Genomic DNA, 24,732 nt, shown 5'->3' with positions numbered 1-24,732 from the left:
CATCCTGGTGACCAAAACTAGACGCAGTAGTCCCAAGTGTGGCCTTACCAAGGCGTCATAAAGTGGTATTAACACTGTATGTGATCTGGATTCTATCCCTCTTGTTAATGGAGTGTAGGACGGTGTTGTCTTTTTGGGCAGCTGCAGCACACTACTGGCTCATCTTTAAGGAATTGTCCACTAGCACTCGGATTTGATGGGATCTGGGGTGCATCCGCTCTTCCTGATGGGCAGAGACAACGGGAAACTGGGTGCCTCAAGAAGCCAGGCCTTCTGCCACTTTGAATTGCTCCAAGGGAGGCCCATTAGCCGCTAACGCAGCTCAGAAAAAAAGCGATCACACAGGGACATAGGGAGAAGCTCAAAGCGAAAGCGAAAGCGAAAGCAACGCGTTGGGGGATTTTTCGGCTCTGTGCAGTGAGTTTTGTGGACAAGAGAGAGAAAAATCCAGCCCGGTCCGACTGAAGCGAGGCATCGGATCGAGATGGATCAAAGGCCCGGCATGGTAGGACTTTCCTGGCCGCTGCCGGAAGGTGAGAGGCTGGAAAAAGAGCGGAGGGTTGCACGAGTCTGGATGATTGAGCGGCTCCGGAAGGGCGAGGGACTCCACTCCCCATCGTTCCCATCCAGCACGGCTGCTCATGTTGGCTGCGGGTGAGGGGGAGCGCTGTCCACCTCCTCCTTAAGTAGCTGAGTAGTGATCTCCCATTTCCTGCCTTCTTAAGAACTAACCCTGGCGTGTTTCTTTCCACTTTTTGCGCGGGATCTAAACTTCTGGGCTCCTGTTTTGCGTCGCGCCTCTGCTCCGGCGGGTGGGAGCGGGATTCAAATCCTTACCAGCTTGAAAGTACCGACCTGAATATTCAAACGCTTCTGGGGTTTCTTGCCACAAGGAAACTGAACAAAGAAGCAATCGAGGGAGTTAAGGCGGAATTTCCTAACAGTGAGAATTAACTGGCTTCGGAAGTTGTGGGGGCTCCATCATCACTGGAGCTTTTTAAGAAGAGACTGGACAGTCACTTCTCTGAAACGGTGTATATATAGGGTGTCCTGCCTGAGCCGGGGGTTGGACTAGATGGCCTCCAAGGTCCCTTCCAACTCTGTTCTTCTGATTTCAGCCTTCACGGGCAGTGCTGGGCCGCCCCTAGGACCGGAGAGCGTGTCGCAAATTAAAATACGCAGAAAGGTGCCTGTAAACCAAAGAAGCCAGTATTAGTGTAAATCTTTCCTGAAATTGCCGCAAGACGTGAGTGCACTCCGAATGAATATTTAGGCTGCAGCCACAGGAATCCTTTGCTGGGAAGTCAGCTGATTAGATGCAGGATCTTGGATGGTTACAGAATTGGGAGGCAGTTTAGTTCATAATCATAATAGTAAAGTTGGCAGAGACCTTGGAGGTCATCTAGTCCAACCCCCTGCTCAGGCAGGAAACCCTATACCATTTCAGACAAATGGCTGTCCAGTCTCTTCTTAAAAACTTCCTGTGTTGGAGCATTCACCACTTCTGGAGGCAGGTTGTTCCACTGGTTAATCGTTCTCACTGTCAGGAAGTTTCTCCTTAGTTCTAGGTTGCTTCTCTCCTTGATTACCAAATATCTCATACAGTGATCCTCTTAAATCCATAACCCCCTGGTTCCCATAAGCAGTAATCCTTCCCTCTCTCTCCCCAGAGCCCGTCAGCAAGATGCTAGTCCCTGTCGTGTTTCAGGCAGTTCCCCTGCTTCTCTGCGACCGGATCCTGCTCTCCTTGCTGAATGGATGGAGCCCCTCCTTGGTCCCCCTGGGGGTCTCAGCGGCTTGGCTGGAGGCCGCTCTCCGACTGCTGGTTCTCTGGGCAGTCAGGGGGCTGCTCTCTGTGGTTCGGACCTCCCCGATGTCCTTTTCCACGGTGGCTGCAGTCAGCATCCTGCCCCCTTTGTACCTATTGGTGGGACACTGGTTTGGGGACCCTCCCCTCCTGGTCTCTTCGGCTGCCTGGTCTTGGTGGCTGGCAATCTACGGGGTGGTGGGCTTCTCCCAGCTCCTCTGGGGGGTCCTGGCAGAAGGGCCCAACACAAAGGAGTCCCAGAAAGAAGACAAGGCCACCCTTTGGAAGATGCTCCAGATTTTCTGCCCAGACAAGCTGTATCTCGCTGGCGCTTTCTTGTTCCTCGTCCTGGCAGTGATTGGTGAGTTGGTACTGGATGAAATCATTCTCTGTTGCAGGGTAAATGGATAGAACAGAATAATAACTTTATTGTCACCTTGAGTGTACACTAATCGGCAATCATTAAAATGACATTTCATTGCATACAGCTCTCAAAGAGTCACCACCTCTGATATACTGTACACTACATAAATATGCCATAAATAAATAAATGAAGGAAGGAAGGAAGGATTATGCATAGACCCACATATATTATATGACACAGGGAAACAACGGCCTAGTTTGGGTTACGTCTACATGTGCATGGCGAGAAACACGAATCTTGTGAGACACCAGGACTGCAATCACACCGTACACTGAAGAAAATAAAGTAACTCAGTTGCAAGATGGTCACCAATAGACCTGGCCTCAGTCTTTGAAGTTCTGCTGCTCCTTTTGACGTTCTCCCTGAATCCCTCTTGATTCCCTTCTTGGTTGCCTCCTGACACGGAGCAGTTCCTGCCCAGATAAAATGTGGAATTCTGCAGGCTTCGGCCGTTGGCTCTGGACTTGCTTTCACCAGGGTTTGCGTCCTGTTTTCCAGGATGAAAAGCGATACAGACAGGATCTTCCAAACTCTCCATTCAGCCCTTTCGGTGTCCAATTCGAGCATCTTTTCTCCCATCCTGAGAGAGGCTGCCTCAGTAGTTGGGGCAGGAACCCCAGAGCAAAAAGCTCAAGTTTCCTTCCATTTCACAGAACAGATGTACAATTTGCAGTGTGTGTGTGTGGGGGGGGGGTGCCTTTCCTGACAGAGGTCCTACAAGAGCCTTGGTGGAGCAGTGGGCTAATGCCTCCTTAAGTAACACCAGCTGCCTGCAATTAGTGCAGGTTCGAGTCCCACCAGGCTCAAGGTTGACTCAGCCTTCCATCCTTCCGAGGTAGGTAAAATGAGGACCCAGATTGTTGGGGGCAATTAAGCTGACTTTGTAATAATGCCGCTTGGGTGTGTGTGTGAAAGCCCTAATAAGCAGGCATATATATAGAATGAAGGCTACTGCTAAGCTTGTAAGCCGCCCTGAGTCTTCGGAGAAGGGCGGGATATAAATTGAATTTTTTTAAAAAAATACATCACCTCCTCTGCTCTCCCCCCACCCCTTGCAGGTGAAATGTTCCTGCCCCATTACACCGGGCGTTTGATTGATATCCTGGGCACCAAATATGACGCAGAAGCCTTTTCCACAGCAATCTCTCTACTCTTCCTGGTCTCATTTGGAAGGTGAGCTTATTCCAGGCCCCACCAGCACTTTTGCTGCAGCTGCCCTTAAATTCATAACCAGGATTATGGTTCTGTTGTCGCCCGGCATTGTTGTTCACAAGGCAGTACAAGGGGCGATCACGTTGGATGAGGTTGCCTTCATGGAGATACCAGGGCATTTTTTTCCCCTTGCCAGCTGTAAGGAAGCTGTTGATTGTTGCTTTCTTTGGGGATTTTTTTTTTAACTTCCTAGTGTAACCTCTGCTCTGGGATTTCCTAGTGGCCTCCTGTCCAAATGCCAGCCAGCTTTGATGCCGCTTGTCTTTTTGAGATCAGCTGAGCTCAGCCAGATCCCTGCTGCAAATGTGGTTTTGATCTTGGCTTCGGCAGTTTTTTGGTCCCAGAACTGCTTACACCAGGGGAGGTGCCTTTTTCCTTCTGGCCTGCCAGTGAAAAGCTGAGTGAGACCTAAAAGAACTGAACCCACTCAATGTTTCAAGACTTCAAGAAAGATCTGAAAATCATTTTGTTCTCTGGAGTCCTCCTGAAGCAAACCTTAGCCCTTGGTTTCTTCTCAGCTGCTTGTCTGTGGAGATTCTTCTTCAGCTCTGGATGGTGGGGAATGGAAGGATTTATACTCCTTGCAGGCAGCTGGTCATTTGCCTCCTTTCGGAGAGTCGTTGAGGCCACTTGGAGGTTTACCTGTGAGATGGCCTCACGAGATCGATGATTCGTTAAGGTGCTTCCAAGTAAAAGGCATCACGCAGGGATGCAATCATTCAAAGCTTTATTTAACGATAAAGTAAATAGAAAGAGTTCCCTGGCATGGAGGCATCCATGCCTGGATTGAGCTCATGGATCAGCAAGCAAGCAAGCAGAAGAGAGAACAAAGAGAGCAGAGAGAGAGCAGCCCCTGAGCAGAGTTTTTATGGGGGTCCTCAGCCCCTTCCTTACCAATTAACTCTCGCCAATGGGGGTATGGGGCTGCAGGGACCGGGGACCCCTGACCCACCAGTGGGAGCAAAGATGCCTCTTTGCTCCCATCTGATGACCTTTTTGGGGAACTGCCATGGCTGGCACAAAAACATCTAACATTACCTGTGTCCTCAGGGTCACCTGAGCGGTGCAAATGGGTGTGGAGCTTTCTTGGCTGCAGGAGGTTTTCCGCCCTGTGTCCCAAAGGTGCTTTTTTCAGGAGGCAACTGGACTTCCTTGTTTTTCCTTTGAAGAGGTTTCGCTTCTCATCCAGAGCGGAAAAAGCGTCTTGGATGAGAAGCGAAACGTCTTCAAAGAGAAAACAAAATAGTCCAGTTGGCTCCTGAAGAAGCACCTTTGGGACATCCTTAGCTGCTTGTTTTGCAACCTGGCAGAAGTCAAACCAGTTAAAACTTGTGATCTACCCCTAGCTTTCACTTGAATACGAATCTGAAAAAACAAAAAACAAAAAAGAAGCTTTCTAAAGGAACATCCGTTCTTGGCTGGTATCAGGGATCTTGTTGTTGATTTAAATTCAACAGGAAAATGAAAGCAGTTTCAAAATGGGGGGAAGAGCATCAGTCTGAAGTAATTTAATCTCACAACAGTGGGATAGGTTTGTCCATGGGAACATTTTGTTCTCTTTGCACCCACCCGGGTCAAATCAGGTACGTGCTCACGCGTGGAGCTGTGACTCAGTTTCCATGGGTGAAGCAGGAGCCAACCCCGCTTGCTGTTCTTCTTTTCTAGCTCCGCGTTTGCCAGCTGCCGTGGGGGGCTCTTCATGTTCACGATCTCACGGATGATTATCCGGACTCGCAACTTACTCTTCTCTTCTCTGGTGTGGCAAGACCTGGCCTTCTTCCAGGAGGTGAAAACAGGTGAGGGCCCAAACAGGCAGCTGCTGTTTCTGGAACTGTCTAAAGCGAAAGAGTCTCTCAAGTGAAGCTTGACTGATGATTAGGCAGACCATTAATTTAATATTTTGGGGGGAAAAGATGGAAGTGCTTTACCAGTGCCACTTTCTGCGATCTCTCTCTCTCTCTCTCTCTCTCTCTCTCTCTCTCTCTCCCTCTCTCTCTCTCTCTCTCTCTCTCTCTCTCTCTCTCTCTCTCTCTCTCTTCCCCCCCCGTGTGTGTCTCTTTCTTCTCTCTTTTCTCTTTCTCTTCTCTCTGCTCTCTCTCTCCTCTTTTTTTCTCTCTCTCTCCCTCTGTGTGTGTGTGTTTCTCTCTTCTCTCTTTCTCTTCTCTCCACTCTCTCTCTCCTCCCTTCTCGCTCTTCTCTCTCCCTCTCTGTGTCTCTTTCTCTCTCTCTTCTCTCTTCTCTCTGTCTCTGTCTTTTCCTCTCCCTCCCTCCCTCCCTCTTTCTCTCTCTCTCTTTCTCTCTCTCTCTCTTTCTCACACACACACATACACACGTACACACGCATACACAAGGATTTCCTGGTGGCCTCCCATCCATGTATCAGTCAGGTCTCAGCTTTGCAAACAGAACTAATGCCATAGCTGGGCTTTGTTTTGGGATAAACTCTGGTCCTGTGGACAACATGGTCGCAACCGTGTTTTTTTCTTTGCAGGCCATAAAGAAGTGGTTTCCATTGGATTTTTCCCCCCTATCTTTTTAGTCCAGTCTGCAATTCTGAGCTCTCCTGGTACTAAGATGTCTGCCATCTAAGTATTCACCAAACCTACACTTGTTCAGCTTTTTCATGATTGGCAGAAACCTGCCCAAGAGAAGGAATCCCTTGGTTGATTTCAGAGAAAGAAGCTCAGATGTTTCTTGGATAGGAAGTTACCCCCAAAATCCTGAGGGAAGTAGCCTGGATTTAGGTGGGAATGGTAGCTCATGACAAAGAGCAATCAGAATAGTAATCAGAATAGAGTTGGAAGGGACCTTGGAGGTCTTCTAGTCCAATTTCCCTGCTCAAGCAGGAGACCCTATACCAGGGGTCTTCAAACGTGGCCCTTTTTATGACTTGTGGACTTCAACTCCCAGAATTCCTCAGCCGGGCATGCTGGCTGAAGAATTCTGGGAGTTGAAGTCCAGAAGTCATAAAAGGGCCAAGTTTGAAGACGCCCTGCCCTATGCCATTTCAGACAGGTGTCTGTCCAGACTCTTCTTAAAAACCTCCAGTGATGAAGCACCTACAACTTCTGAAGGCAAGCCGTTCCACTGTTAATTATCCTCACTGATGGAATATAGCAAAGAGGCTACTCTTTGCTATCCTTGGATGCCATGTCAAGGACTTGGTCTTCTCCTTCCTGTGGGGATTGTTCCCTATACTCTCCCTCCCTGTGTTGCCAGTCTGGCATTTGTCGAGTGATATCTCTTTGCCCACAGGGGCCCTGGCCTCCCGCCTTTCCAAAGACACAACTATGATGAGCCGCTCGGTGCCGTTCAACACCAACGTCTTCCTGCGCACCCTGATCAAGGCTGTTGGGCTCTACACATTCATGATTGGCTTGTCCTGGCGCCTGACGCTGCTAATGCTGATCGAGACCCCACTCATGACAGCCGTCCAGAAGGTCTACAATGTCCGTCATCAGGTAGGGATCATGGGACTAGAGCAGGGGTATCAAACTCAATTTCATTGAGGGCCGCATCAGCATTGCAGTTGCCCTCATGGGGCCGGGTGGGTATGGCCAGGGTGGGCGTGGCCTACTGGGTGGGCATGGCTAGAGTGCATATGGCCTACTGGGTGGGCATGGCCAGCTCTACATCGTTCCCATCAAGGGTGCCTATGGGGGCCTGGGCAGGAGTGGGACAGATCTGAGGGTCTCTGGCAGAAGGAGGGTCTCAGGGCCAGGGCCCAGACAGTGGGGGCCCTTCCCTCACTGTTTCCAGGATGGCTTTGCGGGCTGCATGAAACCACTTCGTGGGCCGAATCTGGCCCCCGGGCCTTGTGTTTGACATGTCTGGACTAGAGGGAATGGTGGTCACTTCTGAGTTTTTGAGACCAATTGCGTGTGGGGAAGGAATGCCAGCTTTGTGAGCGAGGGAATTGACCAGCTCAGGGAAAGGAAAAGCAAGCCAGAGAAGGGAAGGGGAAAAAAAAAACTTCAAGGGAGCTGAGCAGAGCAGAATGCATTGCCATCTCCAGAAGATCAGAAAAGGCAAGATGGCAGCCATGTGATCAAAACCCACTCCTTTGTCTGTGTGGCTTGTACAAAAAGGATGGGTTGTGTAGCCTGGTTTCCCCTTTTCCTGGGCTGAAGGAAAAGGGATTGTGCATTTGCATCCCTCAAGTGAAAAGAGGAAAAGGGGGATGAAGGCCCCACTTGCTGGAGAGCTACGAGGAGAGACAGAGAAGGAGCTGGGGAAAAAAAGGATGAAGAAGCCAGTTTGAAAGCAAAGACAAATAGAAATATAGTGAAAAAAACAGATGGGCATCCAACAACTTGTCCTCGAGTTATGATGAAATTGAGACTAAAAATCTTGATCACTGAGTGAAGCAGTTAAGTAAGATGCCTACACAATTGTTTTGCCCGATGTCTGCCATGCTGGAAGTCCGAATTGCAATCTCCCAGGTCATTGTAGGGTGGAGCAAAAGTGCCACCTGCCAAGAAGATTTCAGCAGATTTCAGTTACCAGCAGGCAGCTCTTTTGCTCTCAAATGTTGCTGCAGCCTTCTGAAGGATTTCAGCTCCCTCTGTGCATGGAGAGGAAATTATCCAGGGGGCTGTGGGAAGGAAGCATAATAGTGGGAGAGTACATCTACCTCTTTAGCTTGTACTCTGTCATCCGGTTGGTCACATGTGAGAAAAAAATGAAATAAAATGGGATGGAGTGGAATGAAGCATTTTTGGAGTCTGCTCCTCAGAATGAGGCCACTGAACTTTGGTTTGGGTATGCCACCACCAGCTGGATGCCTGGTCCAAGGTAGTTTTCAGGAGGCTCACTTTGCTGCTTCCTTCATGGTCCATCCAGGCTTTACTGAAGGGGATCCAGGACTCGGTGGCCCACTCAGAGGAGGTGGTGCATGAGGTAATCTCGTCCGTGCAGACCGTGCGCAGCTTTGCCACTGAGGAGAAGGAGTCGCAGCGCTACGAGGCATCCTTGGCAGACACCTGCCGGCTGAAGAACCAAAGGGACATGGAAAGGATTGTTTACTTATACATTGTCCGGGTAAGTCCTCTAGGACTCAGAGGTCTCCAACCGTAAGACTTGTGGACTGCGTGGCTGGCCGAAGAATTCTGGGAGCTGCAGTCCACAAGTTGCCAAGGTTGGAGATCCCTGACCTAGGTCCTCTAAGTGAGTGATTCCCAACCTGTGGGGGTTCCTGTTGTTGTTGTTGTTGTTAGCTGCAAAGTCGTGTCCGACCCATTGCGACCCTATGGACAACGTTCCTCCAGGCCTTCCTGTCCTCTATATCTTCTGGAGTCCATTTAAGCTCACGCCTACTGCTCCAGTGACTCCATCCAGCCACCTCATTCTCTGTCGTCCCCTTCTTCTATTGCCCTCAATCTTTCCCAGCATTAGGCTCTTCTCCAGTGAGTCCTTCCTTCTCATTAGGTGGCCAAAGTATTTGAGTTTTAGCTTCAGGATCTGGCCTTCTAAAGAGCAGGCAGGGTTGATCTCCTCTAGGACTGACCGGTTTGATCGCCTTGCAGTCCAAGGGACTCGCAGTAGTCTTCTCCAGCACCATAGTTCAAAGGCCTCAATTCTTTGGTGCTCAGCCTTTTTTATGGTCCAACTTTCACTGCCATATATTGCAACTGGGAAGACCATAGCCTTGACTATACGCACTTTTGTTGACAGGATGATGTCTCTGCTTTTTAGTGTGCTGTCTAGATTTGCCATGGCTTTCCTCCCCAGGAGCAAACGTCTTTTAATTTCTTGGCTACAGTCCCCATCTGCAATGATCTTGGAGCCCAGGAAAATAAAATCTGTCACTACCTCCATTTCTTCCCCATCTATTTGCCAGGAGTTGAGAGGGCTTGATGCCATGATCTTGGTTTTCTGAATGTTAAGTTTCAGGGGGTGGGGGGGGGTTCCTGTTGCAGCTGTCTAAATAAAATATTTTCAAAATATGGCTCAGATTTTAGGAGATTGCCAAGTCTTGCAAGCTTTTCTTACTTGGTATGAAAAGTTTTGAAAATTTGTCTCTTTGTCCCCAATCTTACAAGATTTTAAGTATGCTGTATCATAATTCTTAGGATTGACTTGCTAATCAAGAATGTTTTTTCAATTAAAATCTTAACTCCCAAAGGTTAGACAACAAGTGGACATGCAACCCAGTGACGTTCCAGTTTAAGTCTGTCACGGGTTTTTTTCTTTGAATCATCCATAACCAAAACTGATTATGTGTCATCAAGTGGTCTTTAAATCCTAATTACCGCACAGATTTTCTTCAGAATGTTCTATCATGTTCTCTTTAGTCTCCCAATGGTGCACTCATCATCTCTGTCAGTGAATCTGTCCACCTTGCTGTTGGTCATTGTCTTCTTCTCTTTCCTTCCAGCTTTCCTGACATTGGAGCCTCTTCCAGAAAGCTGAGTCTTTGCAAAATGTTTCAGAAACAGGATAATTTGAGCCTGGTCGTTCATGTGTTAGGATATTGAATTTAGTAGCTGGAACGGTAAAATAGACTTCCGGAGGAAAAATGGCGTTTTACTTGTAGCATTATTTTTTTGGTCTGCCACAGATTCTCTGCAGTTTTATATTTAGAATGTTTTCTAAGTCAAAAGAAACTTGCCTGGGAAAGGGGAAGCTCTAGAAATCAACCCTTTTGTTCCCCTGGATGGCTGGGTGCTCCCTGAGAGCTTCTTGAAGTACGGTATACAATAGGCCAGAACACACAGCTGTAGTTGATTAATTTAGAGAGTGCTGACTCATGCATGAGGCAATCTACAGTGTGATTGGTTGCTGTAAGTATAAAGGGGGAGTTTCCCTTTTTCATCTGTGTTCTGAATACTGTTTTAGATTTACCTCAGGATATTCCTGTGTTCCTGACTATCTTATATATTCTTCCTTTCCTGGTTGATGACAAAGATTGCTGTAGATTTGAATGTTAAATATATTTATATTTATATAAAAGGCTACAAGTTTGTGTCAGTGTCTCCAGTTTCATCTGGGCAGCTGCCATGCAATTCCTTGACACTTGCCTTGAGTGAGAACTCTGGTTTAATTTGTTGAATGTCCCATCAGCTTGTTTTCTTGGCTGTCAGGAGTCTTCTCTGACATCAAAGTTTAAAAACATCAATGCACTTCCTATCCTGCTTCTTTAAAGTCCAACTTTCATTTCCATAGAAAACCACGGGGAATACCATGACTTGCACAATTCTGACCTTTGTCATGGCATTTGACTATCTTTTCCGTTCATGACTGATCTACCAATGCTAGTCTGGAGTGTATACAGGTAGTTCATTTAGAGACTGTTCAAAGTTACAACGGCACTGAGAAAAGTGACTTCTGATTGCTTTTCACATTTATGACCATTACAATATCCCCATGGTCAACTGGTTGGCAACTGAGTCATATTTACGACGGTTGCAGTGGCCTAGGGTCCCCTTTTATGACTTTCTTACAAGCAAAGTCAATGGGGAAGCCAGATTCACTTAACAACCATGTCACCAACTTACTGCCGTGATTCACTTAACCACAGTGGTACAAAAGGTCATAAAATGGGGTAAAATTCACTTAACCGATGTTTCACTTAGCAACAAAAAAATTGGGCTCATTTGTGGTCATACATTGAGGACTACCTGTATTTCTTGGCTTTTTATTCCTCTGCTCATGTGAGTGGAGCTTCGTGCACGAGCGCAAGTGCACTCAGCTCATGTGAGTGGAGCTCTGTGCGCATGCATGCACTTGCCCATTGCTCGTGTGAGTGGAGCTTCACATGCGTGCACTTGCCCATTCTCCCACGGCTCGGGTTCGACCATGCCGTGGCCCGGGGGTTGGGGAGCCCTGCACTAGGGAATGCCATTTGGTAGGGCCCAGAAGGTATACCTTTTCTGCTGTATTGCCCACCCTATGAAACATTCACCTTTTGGAAATTGGGATGGTCCTAACCCATAGGTCGGCAACCCGTGGCTCCGGAGCCGCATGCAGCTCTTTAAGCCGTCTCCTGCGGCTCCCAGTCGCCCGGTGCGCACGCACCTCTCCGAACGGGCGGAGGTGCGCGCACACCACTCCGAACGGGAGGAGGTGCTCGCGCACCACTCCAAAGGTTTGGAGAGCTGTGCGCGCACCTCTCGGAACAGGCAGCGGCGGTACCCGTTTGGAGACCTGCTGGTGCCGGTTTGGAAAGCTGCTGCGGCCCGTTTACAGAGCTACCGCCTTCAGTAGCTCTGCAAACGGGCCGCGGCAGCTTTCTAAACCGGCACCAGCAGGTCTCCAAACGGGTGTTCGGGCGGCAGTTTGGAGGTCCCAGGGGTGGCTCCGGTGGTGCCCAGGCTGAAGGTGGCGCCACAACCCGGCGCCCGTCACCAGGGAGACCTGCTGGTGTTCGGGCAGAGGTGCGGTTTGGAGACCTGCTGGTGCCGGTTTAGAAAGCTGCCGCAGCCCGCAGCAGCTTTCTAAACCAGCACCAGCAGGTCTCCAAACGGGTGTTCGGGCGGCAGTTTGGAGGTCCCAGGGGTGGCTCCGGCGGCGCCCGGGCTGAAGGCGGCGCCGTAACCCAGCGCCCGTCACCAGGGAGACCCGTCGCCGCTGGCGTGCAGGTGTGTCCACATAAAAAAAAGTGGAACCACGCACGTGTATCCACGCACGCGCATGTGCAAAAAACAAAACATTTTGTGCATGCGCAAAACATTTTGTTTTATGTGCATGCGCGTGCGTGGATGCACGCGCGCAGCTCCCACTATTTTTTATGTGTGATGGAACCGGTTCCCAGTGGCTCTTTTGCTTTTTCAGGTTACCGACCCCTGTCCTAACCCTATTGGCCTTTGTATGGCACTAGTTCTTGCCCAGAAATAGCAATCCTGCCAAAAAAAATGTCTGCAGAATGGAAGAGCATTAAAAAAAATGTTTCATAGCCCCACCCAAGAAGAGAGAGAGGCAGGATTCTCAGCCACGGCGTACCGTTTTTCTCCCACTCCAGGTCCTCCGGTTGAGCATGAAGCTGATCCTGCTCTACTGTGGTTACCAGCAGATCCTCACTGGCCTCATGACCGAAGGAAACTTGGTCTCCTTCATCCTCTACCAGACAAATGTAGGGCGGTGTGTACAGGTCGGTGAACACTTAGATTTGAAAATGTTTTCTTCTGTAGCACTTCAGCTTGAGGGCTGCTTGGCGCTCTCTGAGCTTTGTTTTCTCATAGACATTTCATTACCCAGCACTGATAATGTTACCTAGTTTGGGTTATGAAACATCTACAAGTAAACAAGCAAGCTCAAAGAGCCCAAGGACTCCTCGTGTCAACCCCGAGCTACAAATATTCTTGTTTATTGGCATCTTGGGTCGTTCGGTGGTTGCCATGTTCCTCATCCCTCTGTTCATTTGACCCTTCTGCCTTCATCACTCCTACAGTTGGATTCTTGCTTTGTTTCTTTCTTTTTTACTCTCCTTTTCAAGAACTAAAATGCATTTCCGTCCAGCAATTCCATTCACTACAGGGTGGTCAAATTTTAGGGTTGAACTATATTTAATTTTACTTATGGATCTAGGCTTCAGTTCTGGGCCTATTTAAGACCAATTTCATTTTGTAGGAGTTACTGATGTTTGTCTAGGCCTGTGTGACATATGTCGGACTGTGTGTAATGATTGTTTTGAAATGTCAGGTCCATCATCTTCAGCGTGGCGCTGCGCTGGCATCCTGCCATCAAAGGCATGGATGGGGGGGCGAACAAATGGGCAATAAACCTGTATGCATTTTTGTGTTGGAATTCGGGAGGGGCTTGACAGCTGAAGAAAAGCAGATCACCGTGAGACTGGTTCCTGCGGAGGTGTCTTCAAGGCCATTTGCCCTGAGTATGGAAAGTTACCAGCCCCAAAACCTCAGTGTTCCCAAAACATCCCGGTGACATTGCATTGGCTGGCAACATTTGGATTGGTCATGGTGTAAGGCAGGGCTTTTCAACCTTGAAGACCACTCGGAGGCTCCAACTGGTACAGAATGCGGCCGCGAGAGTTGTCCTGGGAGTTTCCCGGTACTCCCATGTTACACCTTTGCTCCGCGAGCTGCATTGGCTACCAGTTGTCTTCCGGGTGAGGTTCAAGGTCCTAGTCATGATCTTTAAGTCCTTACATGGCATGGGTCCGGGTTACCTCGGGGACCACCTGCTGCCGGCGTCAACTTCCCTCCGCCCAGTACGTGCCCACAGAGAGGGCCTCCTCAGGGTGCCTCCGGTCAGGGAATGCCGACTGGTGGCCCCCAGGGGGAGGGCCTTCTCTGTGGGCGCTCCGGCATTATGGAACCAACTACCGGTTGAGCTCCGGATGGCATCAGACCTCCGATCCTTCCGTCGCGGGTTGAAGACCCACTTATTTGAATTAGCTGGTCTGGCCTGATGGGGGAATATGGGTTTTTAAATTGATTTTTAGTATTTATTATTGTTGTTTTTAATCGGGCACTGGTTTAATTTCCTTTTAACTTTTGTATTGTTATTTATATATGCCCTGTGAACCGCCCTGAGTCCCTAGGGAGAAGGGCAGTATAGAAATCAAATAAAACTAAACTAAACTAAACTTTTCACCCATTGTACCACTTTTAGGATATGGCAACATCCGAGTACCACCAGTTGCCTAGCAAGGTGTCAAAAACTTGACCAAAAAAAAAAAAGGAAAAAAGTGATGAAGTACAGGTAGTCCTTGACTTACAACAGTTCGCTTAGTGACTATTCAAAGTTACCATGGCACTGAAAAAAGTGCCCCCCCAAGCTATAGCCGAGCAAGACACCTGCCTGCCTGTCTGGCAACGCTCTTCCTCCTGTCCGAGGTTTTCATTGTTGTGAGCATTTCTGTTGAGTATTGGCAGCGGGGTGGGGGGGTTGGTTTTTATTCCCCCCCCCTGCTGGGTGGTTGCATCAGGTTTTGGTCACTTCACGTGTCCCTGGGACACTGTGACCGTCATAAATACGAATCAGTTTCCAAGCATCTGAATGTAAATCACAAGACCCTGGAGATGCTGCAACATTCCAGCTGATCGGTGCTTCTTCAGGGCTCAGCAGAAGCACCAGGATCAGTGCTGCTTTCCAGCTGGAGCCTGGCGCTGATCCTGGCGCTTCCGCTGAGCCCTGACAGCCCTGCCGCTCCAGCCGTCTCTCGCTCAGGCTTGTGCGGTGCTGCCACCGGTTCAGCTCATTCCCCTCCCTCGCTACCACCTGCCATGTGCCAATGTACCACAGGTGGTACCCGTACCACTGGTTGAAAAGCCCTGGTGTAAGGGGGACTAACGGGGACTGAAGGAAATACCTTTGTCTTGTTGCACAGGAAGCTCAGATTCTGCCTGACTTTACTGCAAGCAGCATCTCTTAGTAAAAGTACCTTTCACCTCAGCTAAATGGAGTCGAAGGTTTTTCTTCCCTAAGGGTTCAAGTTGGGGCAGGTTTGACAGGAAATGGCATTTGGAGAACATTTGAGCGACTTGGAGCTGAGCAGCTGCTGCAGGTTCCAGGTGGCAAAAAGGGATAGAGATGAAGCTGCTGATAAACAACAAATTGTCTCTCCCTTTGTAGATTTTTTTTAAAAAATGGTTTTGGTTTTGGATAAAGGAACACTGGATTTCTTTTTTGCAGAAAGATACGCATTGCATGCAACTCAACAAGTAGCAAATAAGCGGAAACAACAGAACAAACGACTTCTTTAGAAACACTTTTTTAAAAAAAAAATGTGGCTGTTTCTTTGAGGAAATGGCTGCGTACATTAATCAATTTGGTTGGTGCTTCTGGTTTTGTCCAGATTGTTTCTTCCTTCTAAGTTATTTTCTCACAGAAATGCTGTTTTCCAAAAATAAAACTTGGAGGGCATTTGCAAGGTGGGTTTTTTTTTTTTGCTGTGAATCTTTATAAGGAATGGGAGGACGTTCCAGATTTCAAGTCAAATTCCTGTGAGTTCTGTTTTAGAAAGAAACACGGCCATTTGTGAACCAGAAACCAGCAATTTGCACAAAGCTGCAAGTTCAAAGTTGCAGACGAATGTGGCTGAGATTGCAAATTTCACATTGCCGCCCCTTCCTTTTCCTCCCACAGGCCCTGATTTACACTTATGGGGACGCCCTGAGCAATGTGGCCGCAGCAGAAAAAGTATTTGAATACCTTGATCGGAAACCTTCTGTCAGCACAGAAGGGACGCTGTCTCCAAAATCCCTCTCCGGATGCATCTCCTTCCAGAATGTTTCCTTCTGCTATCCCTCCCGCCCTGAGATCCAGGTCCTGAAGGTACCATATGGGAGAGCATCCGGGCTGCTTTGCATGACACCCAGTAGCAATAGTAACAGCACCTAGGCTTATATACTGCTTTACAATGCTTTACAGCCCTCTCTAAGAGGTTTAACGACTTAGCATTTTGCCTCCAACAACCTGGATCCTCATATTACCGATCTTGGAAGGATGGAAGGCTGAGACAGCCTTGAGCTGGTGAGAATCGAACTGATGGCAGTCGGCAGAATTAGCCTGCAATATGCATTCTAACCTCTGCGCCACCACGCCAACAGTACATCACACAAATGCAGTTGTTAAAGCTTTAAGTAACTTGGAAGTCAAGTGGGTTGCGTGTTCTACAAACCTAACCAGAATCCTTTCACTTTCGTTGAAGAACGTTGGAAGGAAGAATGTTGAGACGTTAATGGTCTTTAAAAAGACAAAATAAGTTTCTATACTATAGGCTGAGGCCCACTACTGGCCTGTGGCCTGTTCACAACTGGTCCATGTGACTGGCTGGCTGTGTGCACACACGCACACACATGCCCCACTCACATGAGTGGCAGGCGCCAGTGCTCGTAGCCCTACTTGCACAACTGGCAGGTGCTCACAGCCCTACTCGCACGAGTGGCATGCACTCACACATGTGCCTGCCCCTCCCACAAACCATGTCCTCTTTCCTCCCCACTGCCAACCTGGAAAGGTTGGGGAACACTGCTGTAGTAGACTCGGACTGTAGGATACTCAGGATCAAATCTGGGTCGGTCACCGGGACCAGAGGTTTCGTCTTCCGAGCTTTTGGACTCTTACTGGAGCCCATCCTCAAGGAACTTCTCTCTAGCAGAGAGTGTCCTTTGGGCTGTATGTGGTATTTATAGGGTACCCGTTATGTGTGGGGTTTTTTAGATATGGATTGGGTTGCTGATGCCTGGCTTTTATGTGCATTCGTTAACGCCGAATATTCCTGCTTCATTTTGCATGCATTTGCATCTCGTTGTGCCCTAGAACGTCTCCTTTGAGCTTCGCCCTGGGGAAGTGACGGCGTTGGTGGGCCTGAACGGCAGCGGAAAAAGCAGCTGCGTCGCTCTCCTGGAGCACTTCTACGAACCCCAGTCTGGGGAGGTCCTGCTGGACGGAGTCCCAGTTGGGAAATATGAGCACAAGTATCTCCATAGGCAGGTGAGGGAGGGGCCAGCCTGGTTGGGAGGAGCAGTGGGTGAAGGCAGCTTTTGGCTTTATCCTGTTCTGGACCCAAATATTTGGGTCTCTTGTCACTAGAATGGGAGATGGAGAGTGAAGAAATGTTAGGCCACGCAGTTTGGATGAAACCAGCCCCATGCCCATTGTGATTCTTATTGCCTGCAGGATGAAGCCTCGGTCTCCATGGGTGGTTGACAGGCATTACTTAGTGATGTTTTCAGAGGGGTGTGTGTGATGCATATTAGGCAGGACCACATGATATTAGAAGGTCTTGGCTGGAAGTGATTGGGCTTTAAGAGCATTGCATTTTTGTGTGCCTACACTGTGCTTTCAATGCATTTCCTGTCTAAAAAAAGGGGGGGGGTTAGAGCCTCTGGTTTTCAGAAATTGTGTGACTGGCATTCAAAAATGCCCCAGTGAAAGGTGAACGCAATGCCATTGAGACAACTTTGTGAACCACAAACTTGATGCTTGAAATCTCCAAAGTTGCTCAGATCTGCTCCAGTGCAGAAAATAGTAAAAGGTACCTAGGATCAAAGGCTTTTGATTTCTTATGTTCCTTGGTAAGTAAAAAGGTGTGGCATTCAGGAAATTCTGCACATGTGGTTCATATAAAAGATGAGAATCTCTTTGTGATCTGTGACTCTGGCTGTACCATTTCTCTGGCAACAGTGTGAATGTTATCCCATGATGTTATTTGTTTTGGTGACCTTCCTAGTCTAGCCATGGACCTGGAGTTCATCCAGGTGCCAACAAAGCATGATCCTACTTAGCTTTCAAAATCAGTTGAGGTTGGCTGGGTGTTGTCACTTTGTCTCCAAAGAAGAGCAGATAACAGCTCAAGGTCTACAGTTGGGAGGTGCAGTGAATTGTACATCTGCATGTAAGATTCACTACAAGAAAGACTAGGGGGTGACATGATAGCAGTGTTCCAATATCTAAGGGGCTGACCCAAAGAAGAGGGAGTCAGGCTATTCTCCAAAGTATGTGAAGTGGGACGAGAAGCAATGGATGGATGCAAACTAACCAAGGAGAGAACTATTAGGAGAAATTTCCTAATAGTTAGAACAATTAATTAGTGGGAAAACCTGCCTCCAGAAGTTGTGAGTGCTCCAACACTGGAAGTTTTTAAGAAGAGACTGGACAATCATTTGTCTGAAATGGTATAGGCTTCCTGCCTGAGCAGGGAGTTGGATGAGAAGACCTCCACGGTCCCTTCCAACTCTGTTATTCTGAATTTTGCACCTTGATCATTAATCTTGAGCGTCAACCAGCCCCACCCTGGAAAGGTACTAGATGTGAAGGATCAGTGGAGTTTCTCCCTCAGCCCAGCCCTGTCCTGATAGGCCTCCCTGTCCAATTGCAGGTGGCCCTGGTAGGCCAGGAGCCCATCCTATTCTCCGGGTCCATCTGGGACAACATCACCTTCGGCCTGCAAGGCTGCAGTGAGCAAGACGTGAGCAAAGCAGCGAAAGAAGCTGATGCCCTAGGATTCATCCGTGAGCTGGAAGGAGGCTTCACTGCAGGTGGGCAAAATCCATTCCACCCTTCAATTCATCCTTTAATGGTCCATTTCCCCCCCACCCCAGAAAACTCCCCAGCCCTGATTCTTAAGCCTCCTCTGAAGTGAAATCCTACTTGCATTGTTACAATGTAGAAAGGTAACTCTTGCATTACGCTCATTCATTTGTTCAGTTCATCGTTTGAGATTATGATGGCACTAAACAAATGGTGGTTACAACTAGTCCTTGAAGTTCTGGTTGTTACACCATACCCACAATCACCACACCCACAGTCCCCCCAAACAACAGCCCATATATTACAAAGAAAAGTCCGCAGAGTAGGAGCATGCTCAGAGGACAAGGTCCAGGGTCCTAAGTCCAGTCCACCCGGTTAAGCGTACCCATGAGGCAAACTGTAGTCCACAAGGCAAGGGCAAGACACAAAACGAAAGGCGGTCCTCGGGGCAAAGGCAAGGTACAAGGCAGAAGGCAGTTCTCCAGGCAAGGCCAGGCCAAAGTCATGAGTCAAAGTCGGAGGAGTGTAAGCCAAAGCAAACAATTGTTCCTGGCAAAGGCTAACTCCCCACCACTTCTTTTTAAGTCAATCCACTCCAGGTGTTTCTGGTAAGGAGGAACAGAGCAACCTTTTCTGGAGTAACCTCACAGCCCTTCTCTGAGTTTGCCTGAGGTCCCCTCTCCGTGCCCTTGGATTGAGCGGGGGAGGCAGCTGTTCTTCATCAGAGGGGATCTGCTGCCTATTGGCACCAGTGCCTGTCAGCAGCCAATCCTCCCGCTTCTGTGAAGGCAGGCAGCTTTTCGTCCTGTCGACTACCTTCCTTCCCCAATGCCCGAGGGGCCTGGGACAGTGTTGTCCTCAACCCCTGGCCTCCCCAAACTCCACAATCAAATCATCACCATTTGCCGCCTTCCCACAAGCAAAGGCAATGGGGAAGCCAGTAGGAAAGGTTACAAGTCAGAGATAAGTCTCTCCCACCTGTCATAAGCCACCCTAGGAACCAGAAAATGTAGCCTGTACTGCTGTGGCCACACGCACACCCTCCCTCTCCCTCCTAGCAGGGGTCAGTCTTATCCCTCAGTCACACTGCTGAAGGTACACACAGTTGGACTACTGCAACGCTCTCTACATGGGGCTGCCCTCGAGGACCTCTCGGAGGCTTCAGCTGATGCAGAATGCTGCTGCGCGAGTTGTGATGGGGGTTTCCCGATACTCCCATGTAACACCTCTACTCCGTGAGCTACATTGGCTTCGGGTTGCCCTCCGGGTGAGATTCAAGGTGCTGGTGATGACCTATAAAGCCCTAAATGGCTTGGGTCCGGGTTATTTGAGGGAACACCTACTGCCGGCATCAAGTTCCCTTCGTCCTGTGAGCTCCCACTTGGAGGGCCTTCTCAGGGTGCCACCTGTAAAAGACTGCCGGCGGATAACACCCAGAGGGAGGGCCTTCTCAGTGGGTGCGCCTGCCCTGTGGAACCAGCTGCCCATGGAGCTTAGGACTGCCCCCGACCTTCGGTCATTCCGCCGGGACCTGAAGACCTGGCTCTTTGAGCTTTCCGGCCTAGGCTGAGAGGGTTTCCCCCTCCCTCTGGGATCAAATTTAATTATTTTAACTGTTTTTAACTCTTGTATTGTATTGATGTTTTTAAATACTTTGTAAACCACCCTGAGTCCTATGGGAAAAGGGCGGTATATAAATTCAATAAACTTAAACTTAAACTTAAATACACCCCACCCAGCAGAAACCACGAACTGCCTGCATGTGAGACACCCAAATTGCAAACTCCTGCTGTGTTCCCCACGAACTGGTTGTGAGAAGCCATCAGGAACTGGTGAGGAAGTGCTCAACTAATGACCAGTGGGATTCAGTTAAGGACAGCCATTGGATTGCCATCACTAAGCAATGCGGTCCTGTGACATCCTCTAATAAAGGGAAAATGTGCTGTATTGCCATAGCTGGTCATAATTTTCACTTTGTTTCATTGTAATTAGCCTACATTTTTCTTGTGTTCTAATACTATAGCTTCCTTTTCAAGTTCTTATTCTCCTTATTCTCCTGCTTTGTAAAGCAGGGGTGTTCATTGATTTGCCATGGCTCCCCATACAAAATGTGAAGAAGAGGCGCAATACGTTTAAAGCTCAATTGTGTGCAGTGAGTGAAAGGCATATTGTTGGGTGGTATCCTTTTCAAATCAAAGCTTTACATAAGGACACTCGTGAAACTTTTGTTCTGTTGAAGATATCGTCCATGATAGGACTAGGTTGCCTCAATCAGAATCTGGTAAGTTTTTATTGGAAACAAAGAGCAAATCAGAATTGTAAGAGCATCAATACATGTGTTTTTTTAATGCTCTGTGAGGTACTATCAAAAGGTGACACCACATTTTTACAAGTATATCACTTATCAACAGAAACCCCAGGAGTCCCACTGGCTGGTGTAACCTGAGGACACACCCATCCAAAATAAGACCCAACCAGAAATAAAGCTCTAGCATGGTTTTTTTCCCCCCAGGATGCTCGTAATATAAGCCCTACCCCCAAAATAAGCCCCAGTTAAGATCGTCAGCCAGACAGACACATTTAGTACCGTATTTCCCCAAATATAAGCTCTGACTAGAAAACAAGCCCTGATGTGTCTTTTGGAGCAAAAATTAATATAAGACCTGGCGTCTAGTCATGCCAGCCACATGACCACAGAGACGTCCTCGGACAAGCACTGGCTCTTCGGCTTTGAAACGGAGATGAGCACCGGCCCCTAGAGTTAGAAACGACTAGCACACATGTGCGGGGGAACCTTTACCTTTACCTTTATTTTGAGGGAAACATGATAGGTTATACTGATGGCTCTAACTGTACGATATCAGAAGCAGAAATAGAATACCAGAGTTAAAACACTAAACAGTAGTGCAGAAAAGAGAATTCAAACAGAGCTTATTGCACTGTGGAGCTGTTTCAGAAATCACAAGTCTTGGAAAACTTTCCCACAGCTACTGAAGGAGATGGGACCTTTTCCCCTCCTCCCCACTTTTTCAACCAAGGGTCCAAATTACAGTTCCCTCCACCCACTTCAGAGAATGCTGGGCTTCAGAATCCACCTCGTCCTTGTTCTTTAGCTGGTGGCTTTGCTACCCCTTTGGGGCAACAAGATTTAGGGAATGGATTTGTCTTATTCCCCTCCATCTTTCTTGCTTATCTCCCTGCAGAGGTGGGGGAGAAAGAGGACCAGCTGTCCATGGGGCAGAAGCAACGGCTGGCCATCGCCCGGGCACTGATCCGTGACCCCAAAGTGTTGGTGCTGGATGAAGCCACGAGTGCCCTGGACTCAGAAAGCGAAGCTGCAGTATGTGCTGGGAACTCGTGAGGGGATTTGGGGGTGGACCCTGGCTGGGTTGGTGCAGGGGCTGTGGACTTAATCTGGATTTCTGTGAGGTGACAGAGCAGGGAAAACTGGGTTTATTCAACTGGAAGCGGCATAATTTCTTCCAAGCTGATGTTGGGGATAAATAGACTTTAAAATCTGGTGCCATCCCCTGATATGATAAATTTAGAGTTGTTATATTGATTTATCAACTCTTTTATCTGCTTCTCTTCTGCGGGTTATTATGATCTGCCTCTCAGTTCCTCAGAGCAGGGGTCCCCAATTCCTGGTCCGTGGACCGGTACCGGGCCACGGCATGCCAGCAATCGGTCCACACAAACAAGTAAAGCCCCATCTGCAAGATGTAGGCAGCACGTGAAAACACACACCCCAGTCCACGGAAAAAATCTCTCCATGGAACTGGTCCCTGGTGCTCAAAAGGTTGGGGGATACTGCCTTAGAGGGCTACTGACTTATGAACAGTGAAGATTACGTTTAATAATAGTAGCCACTGCGTGGCCAGATAATATGGATCTAAAGAGAACATCGTGCCTATTTCCACAAAAATTATGTATTTTTCTTTTATTTTTTATGTTATTTTCATATGCTATTTTACAAAATATATTTTATATTATTATATTTTTATGCCTGGGATTCGTATTTTTAAAATTATTAAATAATATTGATTGATTGATTGATTGATAGATAATAAATTTGTATTTTATTATTATAAATCCCTCAAGACCTGAAGCGGTAAAAGAGGAAGTAAAGAAGAAGGCAGTTACAAATATATTTACGGGTTGTCCTCAACAGTTGTAAGTTAAGGACTACCTGTATTGCTTTCACCAGCCTGACCTGCCATTCTGGTCATCAGCTGACTGAGCAACTGACAAGCCTACCATACATAAAATTAAAACAGCAAATTTATTTTTATTTATTTGTTTTTATATTCCTTCCTCCCTCCCTTCCTTCCTTCTCTTGTAACTTTGTAAGTAACTCATGACAGTGAACAGACATAATTCTCTTTCCTCTTCTTATTTTCCCCACAACAACAACCCTGTGAGGTGGGTTGGGCTGAGAGAGAGTGACTGGCCCAAAGTCAGGTCACCGGCTTTTATGGACTAAGACTCACAGTCTTCTATTCTATACTTGTACACCAAGGACTTTCTGACTCCAGCTCCTTCCATCAAACACACACACACACACACACACACACACAAAATGCACCCAAAGAGTTTGAACAAAATTGTTTTAGCTAAGAATCATAGGAAATAATTCTTAACACTTAAGAGCCATGGTGGTGCAGTGGTTAGAATGCAGTATTGCAGGCTAATTCTGCCGACTGCTAGCAGTTCGATCCTCACCGGCTCAAGATTGACTCATCCTTCCGTCCTTCCATAGTTGGTAAAATGAGGAACCAGATTGTTGGGGGCAAATATGCTGATTCTGTAAACTGCTTAGAGAGGGCTATAAAGCACTGAAGTCTAAATACTATTGCTTCTCCAGATCCAGCGTTCTGTGCAGAACAGTGGAGCCCGGACGGTGCTGGTGATTGCTCACCGGATGCAGACAGTGGAGAACGCAGACAAGATTGTGGTATTGGAAGGAGGAGAGGTTGTGGAGGAGGGGACTCACACGGAGCTGATGGGCTGGAGAGGCCCCTACTACAGACTTGTGGAAAGGACCCAGGCGGAGTGACCTCTGGAGTTGCAGCCGACATGTTCAGCCACAGGATCCACTGCTTTTGTAGATGCCAAATGCATGATTGGCGGGGGAGATAGACAACAACACCTTCCTATGGAAAGAGAATGACCCAGAAGGACAAAGTAGCCTGTTCATCAGATCTTGGCGAGTCAAGGGTTGCTGAATTGCAACCATTTGCAAGGGGATGTTGCTTTTCTTATCTGGGCACAATTCTTGTATTGTGTTAAGTAGCAACCTGGACTCTGGAAACTCTACTGTGGAAAGTGCAGAATCCTGTTTTCAAGCAACTGTTGTTTAGTAAACACAGCAATGCACCAATTTTTCCTTTGTTTAAATTTAGCATGGGAGAACTTTTTTTTGTATTAAAAAGTTTTACAATACATTTTATCTTTAACAAACCAAAAAAAGAAAAAAAACCCTCCCAACCCCGTCCCCTCCCACCCTCTTCCCCCTCCCCAACCCTCCCCAACCCCTCCCTCCCTTTCCCCTCCCCTCCACTTCCCAGAGCAAAATACAGGGTATAAAAATACAAACAATCATAATCTAACGTACGCAAACAATCCTAAACTATTTAAACTATCGAACTTTAACTCATATAGGTAAACTCCAAACATATATATATATATATATATATCATATCAATAATTATACAAATACAAAATAATACTTTCCAACCTAATACCAAAACACAGGGTATAAAAAGTACAAACAATCATAATCTAACTTACGCAAACAATCCTAAACTATTTAAACTATCAAACTTTAACTCTTACAGGTAAATTCCAAACATACATATATATATATCATATCAGTGATTATTCAAATACAAAATAATACTTCAATCTAATACCCAATAAAAACAATCCCAAATAAACCAATTTATATCAATTGTCTAAAGTTATTCCTCATTCCAACTAAGCTTTAAATTCATATTATCCTAATGTATTGTACAACTTAAAATACCATAGATTACTTTCCAAACTTAAAAAAAATTTAGAAGAATAGTTTTATAAAATTGATATAAATTGTTTTCTTTGTGATTGAAGCTAACTTGTAATATTTTTATGGGTAATATTGGAATAGGTAATAGAATATAAGAATATAAGAATGATGTGAGCACGGGAGAACTTTTTATACTCTTTTACTACACCTTTTTAATATTGGTCACAGCAACTTGGCTTCCACTTTTGCTTTGTTAAATAAAGTATCACTGTGTAGGAAACCCCCCCAGATTGAAATATTCCTTATTCTTAATATTAAAAGAGGCAAGATATTATATTTTCCCAAAGG

General features: G+C 47.3%; 1 protein-coding gene across 1 annotated transcript; it reads left to right on the top strand.

Moving 5' to 3' along the window:
* Positions 1-1,684: 1,684 nt before the first annotated feature.
* On the top strand, positions 1,685-24,364 carry LOC308661253 (antigen peptide transporter 2-like; the record flags this gene model as incomplete). The annotated part of the gene is made up of 11 exons (XM_081316169.1): positions 1,685-2,168; positions 3,290-3,404; positions 5,109-5,239; positions 6,699-6,904; positions 8,286-8,483; positions 12,403-12,531; positions 15,492-15,680; positions 16,668-16,841; positions 18,229-18,388; positions 21,584-21,720; positions 23,245-24,364. 11 exons carry the CDS (start codon positions 1,685-1,687, stop codon positions 23,434-23,436), a joined length of 2,115 nt encoding a protein of 704 aa, XP_081172295.1. The 3' UTR covers positions 23,437-24,364.
* Positions 24,365-24,732: the final 368 nt, after the last annotated feature.

This window comes from Vipera berus (genome assembly GCF_964194415.1).
Source record: "Vipera berus genome assembly, chromosome: 2".
Taxonomy (NCBI): Eukaryota; Metazoa; Chordata; class Lepidosauria; order Squamata; family Viperidae; genus Vipera; species Vipera berus.
Note: the sequence above shows the minus strand (reverse complement) of the source record. Positions and strands in the feature narration are given on the sequence as shown.